At 39.2% G+C, this 18,379-nt stretch overlaps 1 protein-coding gene across 3 annotated transcripts in view; it reads left to right on the forward strand.

Annotated features, from left to right (window-relative positions):
• The window catches only part of stxbp3 (syntaxin binding protein 3), a 53,735-nt gene that overhangs the window by 3,799 nt on the left and 31,557 nt on the right, over positions 1-18,379 (forward strand). For 2 of the 3 annotated variants that reach the window (XM_078561705.1, XM_078561707.1), the window contains exons 2-6: positions 2,428-2,477; positions 6,608-6,689; positions 9,289-9,365; positions 12,769-12,847; positions 15,535-15,635. In XM_078561705.1, the coding sequence (XP_078417831.1) occupies positions 2,428-2,477; positions 6,608-6,689; positions 9,289-9,365; positions 12,769-12,847; positions 15,535-15,635 (389 nt within the window). Of the gene's footprint in view, positions 1-2,427; positions 2,483-6,607; positions 6,690-9,288; positions 9,366-12,768; positions 12,848-15,534; positions 15,636-18,379 lie in introns of all 3 variants that reach the window. The other variant, XM_078561708.1, reaches the window with a different exon arrangement.

The following is an 18,379-nucleotide window of genomic DNA, read 5'->3' on the forward strand; positions in this document are numbered from 1 at the left end:
CCTTCCTGATTACCCCTCAATAACCTTTGACTCCCTTGTCAATCAAGAATCTGTCCAATTTAGCCTTAAAATATTCAATGACCCTGCCTCTACTGCTCTCTGGGGAAGAGAATTCCACAGACTAACTATCCTCTGAAAAAAAAATGTCCTTGTCTCTGTTTTAAATGGGAGACCCCTTATTTTTAAACTGTAATCCTAGTCCTAGCCTCTCCCACAAGGGGAAACATCCTCTCAGCATCTACCCTGTCAAGCCCTCTCAGGGTCTTGTATGTTTCAATAAGGTCACCTCTCGTTCTTCTAAACTCCAATGGATATAGGCCCAACCTCTCCAACCTTTCCTCATAAAACAATGTTGGCCTTCCTCATGGGTTTATCAAGTCCATTTGTCTATAAGATTGAAACACACTGTAGTTAATACTTTCTATTCCATGGGATAACAACCCCCTGAGAAAATAACACTCCTTGACATTCAGTGTGATGTTTTGCCAATCTATTATGTAGACATGCTTTCCAGACTTGCTATCAATATACACTTTGAATATCTCATAAAAACTGATCTTCATAATTTAAAAAACCCTAGTCATATAATCTGAGTCTACACTTATCACTTCTAATTCTCCAAACTTTTTTTCCAAAAGATGTAAGGTTAATGACCATTGTCCACCATGGGCTTGATGGGTTGAATGGTCTCCTTCTGTGCCATAATGACTCTATGAACAGCTTTACTGGATATAGTAAAGCAGGACATAGGAACAGGAATAGGCTACTCAGCCCTTCAAGTGCATATCAAAGTACTTTTTGAATGCGATGAGGGTCTCTGCTTCTATCACCCTTTCAGGCAGTGGGTTCCAGATCCCCATTACCCTCCGGGTGAAAAATAAATAATCTAAACTCCCCTCTAATTATTTTGTCAATTACTCTAACTGTATGCTCCCTGGCTATTGACCTCTGCTAAGATAGGTCCTTTCTTTCTGTTAAATCTAGGCCCCTCCATTTTACACACTTCAATTAAACCTCTCTGTCCTCTCTACTCCAAAGAAAACAGCCCCAGCCTATCCAATCTTAAAATTTTTCTGTCTTGGCAACATGTTCATAAATCCCCACTGTACCCTCTCTGGAGTGACCATATCCTTCTTGTAATATGGTAGTGCACAAGTCAAACAATTAATCATATACCTGTGAAAACATCTGTGTCTCACCTGCGAAGTAAATTATACAGGTAAGAAAATGGGCTGTTTTCTCACACAAAACGCATCGTTCGAAATTTTTCAAATTAGAAACACGACAAATTAAAAATTGAGGTGATATAGCCTTTTCAGGGAGACTGTGGGTGGCTCTTAAAAGAGTCGTTGTGTTTTGAATGTTTTTCAGTCTGTTGTGGAGTTTTACTTGAAACTGGTGTGTGTTTGTGAATTACATCAGCGAAATAAAATGATGATTTATGGTCATACAGTAGTGATTAGAAATTACTTTTCTCAGTCCGACTCCATGTTCAGTGTCTGTCAGATTGAGAAACCCCTAAATGGAGTTTATTTTAAATAAATTAGGCTGCCCTAATATAAATTTGATATAGTTCATAGGAAGTCTTTATATTATTGAGAAATTTTAACTCAGCAACTGTACATATTTCAGAAAGGAGAAAATGCAGAATAGATGTTAAAAGACAATTCAGAACCTAGTACGGCCACTCTAAATACTGGGATTCATGGCAATTATGTTATGATGTAAAATATGATGTTGAATCTTATTTCCATGATTAATTGTAATTAAGAATTATGAAATTTCTACTGTCTTATAACCAAACTTTATCAGTTGTATATAAGGGCGAGTGCCAACTCTCGCCTCATGTTTGCATAAGGTAAATGTAGAATATTGCATATCACTTTGTTACTAGCTCTAACTTCCTCATAAATGGTTTTCATGTTATCTGTTACACTGAGTTTCCTCCTGTTTAACACTCACATTGTTTAATCTCAAGTTATTATTTTCAACGGTTGGGATTTTAGCCCCTTGAGACAGCAGAAGCTCTTCTGCACTATAGATAAATTAGGCAAACTTTATGATAAATTGAGAATTTTTTTGCATTTTTGTAGACCTGAAATTTTTCGCTAGGTAGTCAATGTGATCATAAGGCCAGATTAATGAAGTTATCCAAAATAACCGTTTGAACCGCATGGGAACTAGTCCCTCCAGGTGTGATTAGCCATATATTGAGCATTGCACTATTTGGTGGCAACTGATAGACTTGGGTTAAAATGATCTTATAGAGATGAAGACCAGACTATGATTCCAGAAAATATTATTTTATAAATCTGTGCTCAAATGAGATGGTATTGAAAATGCACCAGAGGACCATCTATCGTCGGCTAGTGAATTAAGTTTCTATTTGATGAAGAAAGTTTCAGCTGCATTTTTTTTTCTTTATAGAGATCAAGAAACTTGTGATAGATGACTGTATGAAAGAAGGAGAATGGAAGGTCTGGCAAGTACTTGATTACTAAATATTATAATTGATTTAATGTCTTAACATATTTGAATAATTTAGCACTTTTTAAAGAAAAAGTCATTGAGGAGTTAAACAATTGATATCTGCTGATTCTGGTATGCCAGCCATGCACCATGGCTGACTGATGGAATTTGGATTCCATTTACTCGCTCTGCTGCATCTAAAGTATCTGTTGTTCTGAATGAGGAAGGGAAAATTATTTCCAGTAGACCACCTTGTACACAGCTCAGATGACTAGTTGAGAGCAGCAGTGGAGAACAGGCTGCCTGTTTCTCCCTTTTTGGAGGTGGAAGATGTGTGGTTAAAACGAGTTAAGACAGAGATAAAACAAAAGTTTGGAAACTTTGTTCTTGCAGGAAGCCTTGTACTGTTTTTAAAAAAAAAGTAATGAATGCAAGACATTATATATTTTGAATTAACTGAGACATCTGCAGTACACTTTTACCATCCACTGTGTGTGCCAACAGCACATCGAAAGGCTCTGTTGATACCCTTATCAAATGTGATATTGAAGGAGGAACTAGTCATCTGTGAAACTGTAGGAATCATCACCGATTTAATCGACCTCAGTAGTGTACACAATCAGTCTCGGTTTATCCAAATATATTTGGAATGCTCAAGTTTGCTACAGATTGCAAATATCTGGATTAATTTTATACCAAATGAAAATATTGTATGAAGAAATGGAAAAGAACTTAAATTCAGCATACTTTTTTTTAAAACAAGTAGACCCACACACACCAAAATGCTAGCAAATAGTTGTTGGCAGATTAACAGATCTAATAGATTGTAGCTGCATATAACCTGCAGTAGTTTAAACTTTATAATTTGATTGTATCATGGCCTAGTTACCTGACTAACAATGATTATTGCCCTGTAAAAAGTAAATCATTGTGTGAACAACTTTGGGATGTTTCAAAATGAAAGGTACTATGAAATTCTAAGGTTTTTCTTGGTAACTGCTTAAACCTGGATAAGAAGCTTGAACTGCAATCAAATTGAATTGTCTCTAATGCTTCTTATCAAATCTGAATAGTTTCTAACACTTCTTCTAGCAGTTCAGTGAAAGTACCTTTTGTGCTGAACTGTCTTGATCCTTGGTTATTTTGACTGTCCATAAATTTAACATTGTTAGTGAGATGGCTAATGTTAGGCTTGGATGTTGCTTGTTGTACATAAACATTGAAAGACATTGCTAAAAGTTATGGAAAATGTATTGGGTGACAGATCTGGATTATTTTCCCTAAACTCGCTACTGTTCTCAAGGTTGTTGTGAATATTTGTGGCTAGTGTGTTTTAGAATATAGCTTTTAGTTTTGGGAATTAAAGACCTAACTATAGAAATAGGATAAATGCAATTAAAGCAACAATGGGGCCATGTTGACTTAAGAGGTTAACAGCTATAAAACAGCAGGTGGGCTTATTTAGCTAAGGAACTGGAGAGGTGATGTCTGCAATCCTTGCAAACTAGGGTAATCCAGAGAGATGTTTTTGTTTTGGAAGGTAGAGCTAATTTGTTTCAGAAGTATTCTGTGAACCCTGAAAGTTGGTAAAACTTGTTTACTTCTTCAGAGCAAAGAATAAATTGTAAATGAGGGATAATTACCCAAAAGGTCAGTTTGAGGACATCCCAGACCAGGTTACACAGTCATGGAGATGGGGTGGAATTTAGGGAGATTCTCTGGTTTCAATTTACCTGGGTGTTTGCGGAGAGAGTTGCAGCTTGAAACTGGTGTGTACAGTTTGCAGCTCACTGAGAGAAAATGTCAAAGTAAATAATAGTTAGCTAGGTGTGTGCAGCAAGCAGAGTAAAAAAAACTAACTTCACCATCGTTCATTATGTGGAAGACAGGTGGGGCTCAACTTTAGTTTGAGTTTTGTGAGGGAATAGAAGCTGGAAGTTTGTCTGGTTTGAAACAAGTAGAAGAACCTATAGTGGTCCTTCACACGAGTCTTGTGCCAAAGAAAGCAGCAAGCAGATTAGCTTGGAAGTATTGAAAAGTAATCAAAACAAGGGACTGAGGCATCCACAGTCACAGATGGTAAGATTTACCTCTGAGAATAGCTGGAGCACTCATGGGTGGTCGCTACGGAAAAAAATAACTTTAGGATTGGTGTGCCTTAAGAGAATTCTTGGGGGACGTAAAATGTAAACCCCAGTGAATAACCTATGTAGTTTTAAAGCTATAGTGCTGACTTGCACTTATTTGATGTTTTAAAATTTGTTCTGTGTACAGTAAAGTTTCTTTTGTTTTTAAAAAAAAATTGTCTTGTGGCTTAGTTCTATTGGTTAAAATGAAGTGTTAGGATTTATTTTTAAATATTAACTGTCCTTAACGGGATTGTAATAGGGTTCATAACAAAAATGAACCAGATGCATGGAAAAGCATTGAGCTTATTATTACACAATCAGGGCAGGAAAGTGCAGAGACAGCAGGATCAAAAGAATGTGTTAATGGGCAGAAAATCAGACTAAAACACAGCTAATTTAGTTTAGTGAGCAGAGAGAATAATGGGGATTTGCCATTTGCATTCAGCTAATTTAGTTCTGATTTGGATTGCAAGGTTTTTGAATTACCCAGGACATTTTATAATGAAAAGCATCTGTCAGTAAATGGAATGTGAGATGTTTGATTTAATGAATTGGGGGATAAATAAGGCTGACTGTAGATAATTCAGTTTGAAAAGGGCCCATTAATGCAATGTTCTTGAAACCTTGGTGAGACGTTTCTTACCTGTTGATTGGCACACTACGGATGAGGCTATTTCTTACCACTGGTGGCCTTAAACTGTCTTCCTTTAGATCCCCTGTTATTCTCCATTCAAAATGCACTGATATTCATAGTGTAGAAACAGAAAATGCTGGAAATAATCAGCAGAACAGGCAGCAGCTGAGGGGAGAGAAGAGAAACAGAGGGCTGAGTAATATGAAGGGTGTCGGGTGGATGGCACCCGGAAACTACATCAGCATGGAGCCAACCCCCTTCACATTGCCCCGACCCGCAGCCACAAAGTGCTGCAGGGCTGATTAATGAGGGCTGAGTGTGACTTTGTCCCTCATTGGGGTGGAAGTCCCGCCCTCTGGAGCTGCCAGCTAATCTGATTGGCCGGCAGCTCCATGAGTCCCAGTAGCACCAGGAAGCCATCAGTGGCCGCTACCGGGACTGCTGGTGAAGAAAGGACCCTAAGGCCTTGGTTCCCCAGAGCAGGTAAGTATGGGGTCTTGGGCTGAGAGGGTTTGGGTGGGTTAGGGAGAGGGGCAGTGGGGAGGGGGTGGGTTTAAGGGGGGGTGGTAGTGGATAGGAAGGACGGAAGGCGATTTGTGATTGGCAAAGGGCCGCCCCAAAGAGTGAAGCTCTGCTTCCTTCCCGTCATCTAACAACTTGAGGTGAAAAATTGGGATTCCTGCTCCCACCCTGCTGCCTGTGTCCAATGTTTTATGGCGTAGGCAGCGTATTATCAGGGTCAATTGACTTGATAATGAGCCTAATTAATCCTTGACTATTCATTTGAATATGACAGGTGGGTTGCTTATTTTGGCACCCACCTGCCCTCCTGTATTATGGGGGTGGGAGGAAGGTGGTGGGATCAGAGGTGATATCAAGATTATGAAGGGGTTTCACAGGGTAGACAAAGAGAGATTGACCAGAATGTTCTGTTCTAGATTTTAAGTTCGGTGACAGGCATGGAAGTAGGAGTGATTTCTGCTGAGGGGGGCTGGGGGTGTGGGGGCGGGATGGCTGACCAGGCACGATCTTGCGCAGTTCCGCTCATTAAATATGCATATTTCTCTCTCCACAGATGCTGCCTGACCTGTGTATTTCCAGCATTCTCAATTTCAGATTGGCAGCATCTGCAGTATTTTACTTTTGTTCTGGTCATTTATACCTTATTTCATGTGAGTGATATGTTAAAGATTCATATTTTATAAGCAATTCAGAAATGGGATTATTAACACTGCAATTGTACTTTATAATCGTGAAATGTTAGCGATCACAGAGTATTTCCAAAGAGTTTAGCTTGCTATTTCAACTGTTAATCAACTAAAAGTTCAGTAAACTTTACATGCAAGATAGTTAGGATGTCACTTTTCACTTGCAGATACTTATTTTGGACCATTATACCACAAAACTTCTTTCCTCTTGTTGCAAGATGTCTAATCTTATGGCTGAAGGGATCAGTGGTATGTACTTGCTTTAAGAACACCTATTATTTTATGACTACTGGATAATCTTGTATTTTCTTTATTTTAGTTGCCTCTTTTTTTTGTAAACTCACCTATTACACAACTCCTAAAAGGGACACAGCTCTTTTAAGATTTGTTTCTTCCCTTCCTCTGTTCCTGGTTTTATTTATATTTTACCAATTTGTAATTTCTATCTAGGCACATTACAGTCTTCCAGACTCAACATGGAGCTCAGCAGTCTCGCAGAATAACCCCCGTCCCTTTCTTCTGGATGACAGCTGTTGCCAATGATTTTGCTGTTATTTCTTTACTTGTCTCGTTACCATTGCCTTTTGCCTTGCAGTATTACCCCTTTTGTCATTTACTCTCTTCTGCCTTCCATCCTATCTCAGTCCTTCCCTTTTGTTCTTCCCTTTGCTCTCCCAACCTTTTCCTGCCCCTGTACATGCTAAAAAATGGTTACATCTCTAATTTTTTCCAGTTCTGATGAAAGGCCAAAGACCTGAAACATTAACTCTGTTTTTCTCTCTCTGTAGATGCTGCCATGTCTGCTGAGTATTGCTTCTGTTTTTATTTCAATCTTTTAGTTGATCCTCTATGTTTAGTTCTTCAATTCACTCATTTTACGTAGGAAGTGAAAGTTAAAAGAACTATTCTACCTCTATATTTGGTTGCTCTCACAGCTGCACTAACTGTCCTTACTCCTGAAGCACTTCTCATTCTTCCTGTGCTGATGACAAGAAAGGGTGAACTGAATTAGCAGTTTAATAATCCTTCAAAGTTATGGTTTGAAAATTAGCATTTCTTTACCATGGCAGTGGGAGGGGGAAAATGACTTGAATTTTCAGTAGGATATTTAATTAAAAACAATGTTAAGGATTTACATTTAAACATTTAAATTAAATAGAAGGTCCAAGCTCATACATAAAATAATTGAGACCCATTGTCAAAGTAGATCAACTTTGTTTTGTAGATCAGGAAGACTGGGGCCTGAAGTAAGGATGTTATTTTTCTAACATTATGCAGTGATCCATGTACCCATATGGAAGATCTTAATCTGTCAGCACCAATCTTTCTTTACAAAACTGCCCTAAATTTAAAACGATTGAAATAAGTGAAAGGCGAATTAGAGTAGCCATGCAAAGACAATGCTATATTGCTAACTAAATCAGATCTGCATAGATACATGTTGAAGCATTTTGGTGCTGTTTTTATCCTACTAGTGATTCTGATTTGTGTTATTTGCAAGTGACATATTTTGGACCAACTTGCAGTTGATGTAATAATCTGTTTTATCCTAGAAGTATGTCTGTTTGAGTTTAATAAATCACGTTTTTAAAACATAATCCAAGCTGGCCCTCTTGTGCTATACTGAGGGAGTGCTGCATTGTCAGAGATGCTGTCCTTCAGATGGGATTTCAGCACAATCCGCCTATTTCAGTAGTGACAATATTCAAAGAAGAGCAGAAAGTTTTTCCAGTCTGTTGGCCAATCTTCCTTCCTCAATCAACATCAATGAGAATAGATTAATTAGTCATTTATCTCATTGCACAGTAAAGCCCCACAAACAGCAAAATGGCTGCAACATTTGTGCACAGCAAGGCACTGCTCATCATAGTAATTAATGGTATACAAATTGCTTTGAAATGTTTCTGATACTATATAAATGTCGGTGTCAGCTGTGGCTCAGTTCATAGCACCCTCGCCTTTGAATCAGAGGGTTGTGGGTTCATGTCCCACTCCCGGAAACCAAGAACTGTGATTGTACTCGAAAGAGTTGCAATCTGTGACTGTTGATAACTCGAAAGAATTTTTTTTTACTATATAAATGTCCTTCTGCCTTTTTCTCCCAGTTTTGTGACTATTGCTTTTCCCAAGCAGTTGTGTGGTTGATGTCAGTGGTTACAAATAAAAATAAAATTAAAATTCTTTTAATCACAAACGTGAAGGAAATCAAATTGTTCTCTAAATGTTTTTACCCACTTAAGATATGCAGTGGATGTCCATTTTATCCCTTCAAATGATCTTATAGCTTGCATGATGAGTTGGCCTGTATTTTATATTTTACATTCAACATCTGAATGAAATAAATTGTTCCACTGTTCCGAGCTTATGTTGTGTTTACGCTGTCCCTATGAGAATACAAACACAAAATTTTCTTTGGAACCTTTTTGTTTTAACTTTATATGTGCAGTTAATATTGCAGCTGCATAATAATTTGTTCCAGGCCTCCTCCCTCACTCCCCTGATGGTGGTGAAGCTTGCTGGGGTATGACCATTAGGGCACAGATAATCATTGGGCTCTTCTTCCAAATGACCATTTTTCATGTGTGAGCTTCCACAATAAGTATCTAGAAGATATTGTACCATGGGAGTGTGCCAATCCTGTCATCTCCTCCTGTCAACTCCTCATTAGTACTAACTAGATAATAGTAATTAGTAATAGTAAATAGTAATAGAGATTCAGGTGGAACAACCTGGCATGTCTTTTTGCAAGATTTGTGTCGGCACACAATTGTAAATCTGCTCATGACGCAAATGTTATATTTGATTTTTCTCAAACGGCGATCTGTACTCTGAACTTCTCTGTTCACAGTTGTTGAAGACCTACACAAGAACCGTGAGCCAGTTCCAAACTTGAAGGCAATCTACTTCATTACTCCAACAGAAAAGGTATCATTTTCAGAATAAATTAGGAAATGTCCCACAAGGGGTAAAGTGTGCTTCTGATGCAGGTTTATAGAGCTATAACTCAGAATACTTATTTTCACTGCTTCTGCTGAACATGGAGTTTGGGGGCAGGGGTACAATGTAAGCTTTTCTATATTTGTATTGTAAAAACAGCTGGAAAAGAGAAAATAACCTTTTACCAATTTGTGTACTAAACCTTATTGTTAAACTAAATGCACCTCGACTCTAGTTTTGGCGAAGCTGATGCTCTGTTCCTTAACACTGTTCAGTGTTTAATACTGAAACATCTTGAAATGCAGAACGAGTTTTTATAAGCATCTAGCTGCATCACCTAGAATCTCTTGTATTTTGGAAATGTTGTGCAATGCCTACATTAAAAGGGAAGGTGAAATGAAGCATGCCCATTGACTGCCTGAGGTTTTGTGACTTATTCCATTCCTTTCAGAAGCACTATGTCTCAATGTTTTCATGGTGCAATAGCTACAGTTTTGACAGTTCTAATTGGTATGGTATCTTTTGCCTCTTTTGTCTGCCAGCCAAGTTGCTGATTTACAAATAGGACATGATGGAAATGCAGTCACTGGTCGAATGGTGCACCATTATAAATCTTCTGTTCATGCCTTTCGCCATCAATGGCTAACGGCCTTCTCCTATGTCCTTGCCTCTGCTAGCCTAAAACAAGCTGCTAGGAGTTGAGGAAAGGAGGCTTCAGGGTGTGGTGAATGTTGTGGTTTTCCCTTACCTGACACCCTTTGAGGAGCTCAGCACCTCTTCATGATAGGACTTGCCACATGGTGAATTTTGAAAATTCTGCACTACTCCAGCTCTTTATAAAAATTTTGCCTGGGTCTCTTTGTGTTTTACAAAGTCAGCAAAATTATTTCAAATTTTCACTTCTTTCAATCTTTCTTTGGTCTAACCTATAGCTAAGGTTGTTTTTCAAATACAGGGTATTGTTATTATATATGTATGTTATATATGTACGCCCAGTTAATAATTTTCTAAGTTGGTAATTTTAGTGATTGCTTTTCATGTAACCACTGAAAGAAGTTGAGAACGTTTGCTTGTAAGGGAATTGTCTGGTTGCTTTTGTGACACTGACTGGTTCTTTAATGATGACTTTGAAACAAAATTCAGTGATGAATGGATTTTGAAGTAGAGTCACCTTTGACTTGAAATGTTAGCTTTGTACCTCCCTCCAAAAATGATGACAGATCTGCTAAGTATTTCCAACACTTTGTTTTCACTTTTTAGATTTCCAGCATCTGCCGAATTTTATGTTTATTCCAGTCATAAATGGGTTTGTTTTGTGCCAGACATTGGTTGTTGATTAATGGCTTTTCGAACTGTCTAAATTATGGAACCATTTTTGAATTGATTCAGATGTCTTTCTTACTAAATGCAAATCAATCAGCATGGTTAGCACTTAAATAAGAAATAAGAGCAGGAGAAGACCATGCGGCCTGTGGAACCTGCTCCACCATTCAATGTAAACATGGCTGATCTTGGGCTTCAACTCCATTTTCCTGCCCACTCCCCATATCCTTTGATTCCCTGTGAGACCAAAAGTCTGTCAATGCCAGCCTTAAATATATTCAATGATGGAGCATCCACAGCCCTCTGGGGTAGAGAATTCCAAAGGCTCTCAACCCTGTGAGTAAAGAAATTTCTCCTCATCTCAATTCTAAATGATCAGTCCCTTGGCCTCTTATTCTAGATTCCCCAGCCAGGGGAAACAACGGGTGGAATCTTCCGGTCCTCCCAGCAGCGGGAAGCTTTGTGGGCAGGGGAAGTTAACTGAGGCCAAAACTCAGTTTCCCAACAATGAGATGAACTTCAGCAATTATGTTCTCGGGACTTTAAAGGCGACTCAAACTTCCCAGTGAACAATGTTGGGAAGTCCTTGTACGTACATTGGCATGTCACGCATGCTCAGTAAAAGGCCAGCTCACTGGAATTAAGTTCCCGCTCCAAATTAAGCTTCCTGCCAGCGAGAAATTAGAAGGTTCACTTTTACGACTGTACATGATTGGCTGGTGAGGTAGACTTCTTCCATGCTTAATGGTGAGTCGCCACTGCAATGTCCTCATTGGGGAGCCTCTGTAAATGCTTGCCTGTGCTTGCGACTGGGTGTTGGCAGTGCAAGTTGGGTGAAGGATGACCGAGGAAGGGTTAGCGGAGGAGGGTGGAGCACTGGCTGGGCAAAGGGGCAAGGGTTAGCACAGGCTGTCTGGGTGCCCTTTAGATATGGCGCCTGGACCTTTGACCCAATGAGGTAATGACTTCCTGCTGTGAGATCTGGCAAGTGCCTTGTGGATGCACATTTATTAGCATAACTGCGCAAGATTGTGCGCGGTCAACCATCCCCCTCACCACCAGCTCCCTTCACCAGAAATCGCTCCCACTTCCACACTTACCACTGAACTTAAAATCCAGAACAAAACATTCTGGTCAACCTCTGTGTCTACCCTGTGAAACCCCTTCAAAATCTTGAGATCACCTCTGATTCTCTAACTCTAGAGAATATAGACCCAATTTACTCAGCCTATCTTCATAGGGCAACCCCCTCATCCTAGAGACTAATCTAATGAACCTTTGTTGTTCTGCCTCCAGTGCAAGTATATCTTCCTTAAATGTGGAGACCAAAATTGCACACTGTATTCCAGGTATAGTCTTGCCAAAGCCCAGAACAATTGTAGCAAGACTTCTTCATTCTTGTGCTCCAATCCCCTTGCAAAAAGGCCAACATGCCATTTGCTTTCCAAATTGCTTGCTGTTCCAGCATGCTAACTTTTTGTGTTCCTTGTACGAGTACACCCAAGTCCCCTTGAACATCGATGTGTACAAGTTTTGTGTCTTTTAAAATTATTCTGTTTTTCTATCTTACAACCAAAGTGAATAACCTCACATTTCCCCACGTTATACTCCACCTGCCACTTTGTTGCCCACTCACTTAATCTGTCTATATCTCTTTGCAGCCTGTTTATGTCCACCTCACAGCTTACATTCCCACCTAGTTTTATATCATCAGCAAACTTCGATGCATTACTCTATATCTCTTCATCTAAACCATTAATATAGATGAACAAATCGGTTTAAATAACCTGTGCTGGTTTTCTGCCCTATATTCAGATGATGTATTTGTGGTTTTGTTCACTATGAATGTGTGCTAGATGCAAGACTTATTTATAGAGATAATCCTAATTGCTTGAACACATATGGAAAAAAAAATGTTAGTATTTAAAGACTTGTTCCAACCCCAAAGATGAAAAAAGTTGTTGTCCCTTGAGACATTTAATTATCAATGAAGGGAAAATGTATTCGAGAAACTATTTGTGCTTGGAAAGGCAATGTTTGCTACACCATTTATTCTTTTACTTTTCAGTCAGTCAGTGCACTGATAAATGACTTCAAAAAGAAGTATTCCTACAAGTATAAGGCGGCCTACGTTTACTTCACTGATTGTAAGTAGCTTTATTGTTATCCACTATGCTTCCTTTCTAAAATAATGGAGGACTGCACGACATAGTATGTGTCTTAACCTGGGCATGCCCAAACCACCTCCTCAGCAAGCACACCATGGCCATCAAAGCCTGTGCAAAGTCTGTACTAGAATATTGGTTGAATTTTGTGGGCCTGGAGGCTTGGAAAGGATGGTTCTTTATCTTACTGCCTCATTGGTGGTTAAAACCGAAATCAGAACTCAAAAATCTGATTGTGCCAGTAGCCTGAGATACATATGCAAAGAAATTGGGATTTGAACTTGAGCTTTATATGTAGCCCTCAAGGTTCATGATAGGCATCTAGCCTGGAAAGACAAAGCCCTTGGGCTTTCTTCCCTTAAGCACATTATGGCCTATTTTGCTGGTGTCAAAGGAACAATCAACTACATTTTGGAAATGTAATATATTTTCTTTGTTTCAAATATTTAAATAACCTGTTTTGTGGATGAAATGTTAATAAACATTGATTTTAGAGCTGTGTGATCCCACATGGCTAAAACTCTGCATAAGATATCTGAACAAAACATGTACCCTAGTCTGATATTTTGCTGGTGATCATTGTCTAATGAAGCTAAAATATTACGGATCGTGAAACATTATGTATAGGAGCATAATGTTTCAGCAGGTAATTTTTGTTTGAAAAGGAAATTATAGATGACTAAAATATATAACGCTGCATTTTCTTATGAATAAACTGGAGCTCTAAATGTTTAACTGGCACATGCAGTGACTTGTATTAACACTAAATGAAAATTAATGTTTTAATTGTTTTTGTGATTAACTTTCTGTATCCAGGATTTTAACACCAGAAGGGATTTGCACTGGTTTTATGTTCATTCCGGTTTATTAAAATAAACCACAATTTGATTTGCTGCGGTGTCAATATACTGAGTTCAGTTACACGGAGCCTTAATAAACAGTTGCACAGATTGGAAACTTGGGCCTTGTTTTCTTTATATTGCAAAGGATCTGTGCAAGTCCATTAGGGAACCAGGCAGCCCTTGCAGTTTATAGGTATGTGGCCCACAACTTCCTACTAGCCACAGCGTTTGGCTGGGGTTGGGTGAGTCACAAAGGCCTGTCTTATAGTAATTTGCAGGGCATCCTAACCATTCCACATCTGAAGTGATTTTGCAGACTGTCAAAACTAGGGAGCTGGACTGTCACTGATTAGGCATAAGGTATGTTTTGAAGTTTGTTCTTGTATCAATACAGCATTTGATGTGTTATCTAGGATCCTTGGAGAATTGCCTAAACAGGGTACCCTGAACTGACAGGATAGCTTGGTGGATTAAATATATTTGAAAAGGGATTTCTCTGGTATGGCTTGGACCATAAGGAGCAGATTCTGAAAGGCAATCTGTTGCCTGGTGTCAACAAGGTTGATGTTGATGGGACCAGCAGCTAGGCCATGTCTCAAAATATCTATTATTATACACATGATGTCTTCCGACTGAATGTCTACTACAGTCTTCTGTGAGGGGGAGAAACTAAACCACACAAGGGTGGAATACTCTGGGTTTGCCTCATGTTATTTTACAGTAGAGTTTCTTAGTGACTGCACATTTATTTCTGGAGATGAGCCAGCTAGTTTGCTGATCAAGTTGTTCTTGCCTTTACCTGTAGTAGGGACTTTAGTGCTCCTTGAAAATAAAGGTACGGTCCAGTGTTTCAACCAGATGCACTGGCCAAAGTCTAGCCTTGTCCATTCAAGAAGATGTTCAGCCGTTTGTTGGTATTTGTGTGGTTTATACGCAAACAGCTGGAAACTGTCTTTTTGGCCCCTGTTTTAAGACTCCATCTTTTGTGATAATGGGCTATCTCTAACAAGTCAGCATTTAGGAATTGCTTGTGGGTGACTGAAATCTTGGCCCTGTACTGTCAGACAAATGTTGCCCCCATAAATAAAATGCCTGTTAAGGGTGTTGGGATGAATATTTGTAACCAGGTTTAAAAGTGTCAGTGCTAGAACAGAGCGCGGAGGTAGCCTGTTATTTTTGGACTTCAAGAAGTGTGTGATCAAGTGAAACTTGAAACCGAAGTCCTATCAGCAAAGGTTTCATAGCCAAGATAACCCACTGCAGTAGGACCAGTGACAGCTTGTGCAGTAGACCTGTATACTAGATCAGGTTACAGGCAGCGGTAAGAGCCAGGAATACTTGCTGTCTTCTGCCTGGCCTGCAAGGCACGGTTGATGTAGGTGATAATGTCAGCAGGTGATCGAGGCACCCTGGTTAGGTCTGAAACATGTTTGATCTACACCTTTGGGTGTCATCATCAATGCGGCATTTCTTTGAAGGATAAGCCTATCAAGTGTTTTGTACCCACCGCTTGGCAAAAAGGTGAGGCCGCCATTTGCTGCAAGTTGATAGTCATTTTCAGGGTTTGCACTACACTATATCTTGGATGTCTTTTTCCCTCTGGATAACACTGGATAAAAATATGTTCATGCAGGGTGCTTGCAGGCTATCTGAATTTTTCTGAAAGCTCTATAATTGTGGATATAGACACATTCTGTGTCACTGCCTCAATATATTGACATTTCCGGTTTAATCATGTTGATATTAAGGAATAAATTTATTGAACCTTAAAGTGCAGACTGGCGGATTTACAGTTTTGTTGAAATAACCTTTTTTTTGAAATTCTAGATTGCCCTGATAACCTTTTCAGTCAGTTAAAGACCACATGCTCAAAAGCCATCAAACGTTGCAAAGAAGTTAATGTTTCCTTCCTTTCATATGAATCTAAGGTACTTTACAAGTATGTCTCTGCTAAAAATAATTTCTGTGCTAAATAGCTTAAGTGTACAAATGTTGTGGTGCATACTAAACAAATCTGTTTTTGCTGTTTAGGTAGAAACATTGTAATAACCCTTCACTTTTTACTCAAATGGACAGGAAGGTTTCATACAACATGAGTAAATGCATTGTTTAAAAAAAGCCTTATAGGGCTTACATTAATTTTGCCCTGATATTTGCTTCCTGTGCAAAAGACTTGGCTCTAGATATAAAGAATACTCAAATCTATGGACAGCTCCAGCTACTGTTGATATGCTACTTGGTTGGCTAGTAGGATAGATCTGATTCTTGCTTCTTTGTATATCCAAGATGCTGAAGGTGAGAGTCATGCGTATCTGCCCATTTTTTTTTGCTGGATCTCATGCCTGTGAACTTGCCCTTCCTGACGCTTCTTGGGAAGGGCAAAAAAAAAACATGAGACCCATTGTCAGCACAGAATTCTGTTTAAAATTCCTCTCCAATCTCTTCAGAATTGATCAATTAAGCCAAATAATATCCCAAGCCCGTTGGTTGCTTTTCAGAATAATTAGTTTTGCCTTTGATATTCTGTGATCACCTAATTTTCCAAACATTTGACAAGCATAACATAACGTAAGAAATCAGGGCAGGGCAGGGCAGGCCATAAGACCCCTCAAGCTTCTCTATTATTAAATGAGATCATTGAGCTTCACTTCACTTTCCTGTCCAACCCCCATGTTCCTTGATTTCCTTAGCATCCAAAAATCTATTGATTTCTGTCTTAATATGCTCTGACTCAGCAAACACAGCTCCCTGGGTGAACAAATTTCTTCGCATCTCAGTCCTAAATGGCTGAACCCTTATCCTGAGAGTATGCCCCCTAACTATAGGCTCTTCAGCCAAGGGAAACAGCCCCTCAGCATCTACCCTGTCAAGCCCTCTCATAATCTCACATTTTAATGAGATCTCCTCTCCGTCTTCTAAACCCCAGAGATTATAGGCTCATTCTATGCAACCTCTCCTCAGAGGACAATACTCTGATCCCAGGTTGTGGAGGATATCACTGAAGAAGAGAGGCTATTGTTTCCTTTCCATAGCCAAGATGATGAAATGAGAGAGCAGAAGAGTAAGAAAAAAAGTTTAAAATTTGAATTAAGAAAAACTCTAGAATCAGTTTACTATCTGCAGGAAAGATTCTCCACAGGCTCAAATTGTTCCCTTTCCAGGTCTCTTTGGCTTAGTAGGAACATAAATCTCATCAATAAAGGCATCCTTATGTTGTGAAATAGCAGCCATAACTTTCTGCATCTGTATGAATCATCAATACTTTTGCTGTTCATTTGTGATCTAATTTTTTTCTGTGTTTCCTGTTATAGCTGTAGATTCTTTGGTATGGGAAAACTGAAATGCTGACATAAGTTGAATATTACCCAATCAGATTCTGAAGTGGTGGGTGGTAACCCCACATTTCACAGGGATCTCAGTTACATTAATCCAATAAATGTCCTTTTCACTTTAATCTCATGAGACATTTAGATGGGGGCAGGCAGATTTTTATCTCAATGACCTGTCTGTCAGCTTGTTTCCTCAGATGAAACATTCAACAGATTTTTAAAATGTACTTTGCTGCAGCCCATTCTCTCAGCTTGAGAAGCGAAAGTGATCTATTACTTCCCTCTCCTAAGTCTCTGTTCAATAGTATTCTTGAGTGGCTGTTTGTCAGGGTAATTTTACCTACAAAGAAAAATTGGCACATAACTGTCTGGGGTGAGTAGATTTCTTTCATGCACCAATTGCTTAATAATTGGATGTTAGGCCCTCTAGCCCTCATTAATTACACTCCTTCACCCCTCCCCCCCATATGCCATCTCCATGTTAACTCATGCCCCCTGCCACCCAATGCCCCCTCATACACCCCATGCCACCTCCATGCCAACACTTAACCATCAAAGTTCAAAACGTAGGATGTGGACACTGCTAAAAAATGGGCGGACTTGAGATAACCAACTGTTCTTTTGCTTGATTCTGTACATCATTGATTTCAAGGGCGTTTATAGGTAGAAGAACGATTGCTCCACATATTGTCCAAATCTATGATTCCGAAAAGGAAATTCTATTAAATTATAAACAAAAAATAATGGCTTAGTATTGACTCTTCAGCCACTGAAAACTGAAAGTATTTCTTTAATTACTCTGTCTAAATCCTTCATAATGTTAAACACCTCCATCAAATCTCCTCTTAGTCCTTTCTGTTCTAAGGAGCACAACTCCAGCTTCTGTGGTATAACTGTAACCCTTCATCCCTTGAATCATTCTGGTGAACCTCTTTTGCACCCTTTTGAAAGCCTTCATGTTTTGCCTAAAGTGTGGTGTTGAAAATTGGACTGGGGCTGATTCATATAGGTTTAGCATTATTTCTCGGCTTTAGCACTCTCACGGAGTTCGAAAGACTCTGTTGGCCTTTAAAAATGGCAAGTGGGACCTGGATGTGGAAGTCCCACCTCCATTTCTGACAGATCCAATTTTTGCTGGCGGTGGGAGGGAGATGATTCACACAGGAGACAAACCTGAACTCAGCAGGGCCATTTGAACTTGGTGCTGAGTTTAAACAGACCCCCATTTTGGCTGTTACAAGGGCCTTCAGCTGCAGTGTGGGAGTCATGAATTAATGGAGTAGACGTGAACACTCTTGAAGGGCGGATAAGATGTATTTAAATGACCTGAAGTTTTTTAAATC

This window comes from Cetorhinus maximus, chromosome 17, assembly GCF_964194155.1.
Source record: "Cetorhinus maximus chromosome 17, sCetMax3.hap1.1, whole genome shotgun sequence".
NCBI lineage: Eukaryota > Metazoa > Chordata > Chondrichthyes > Lamniformes > Cetorhinidae > Cetorhinus > Cetorhinus maximus.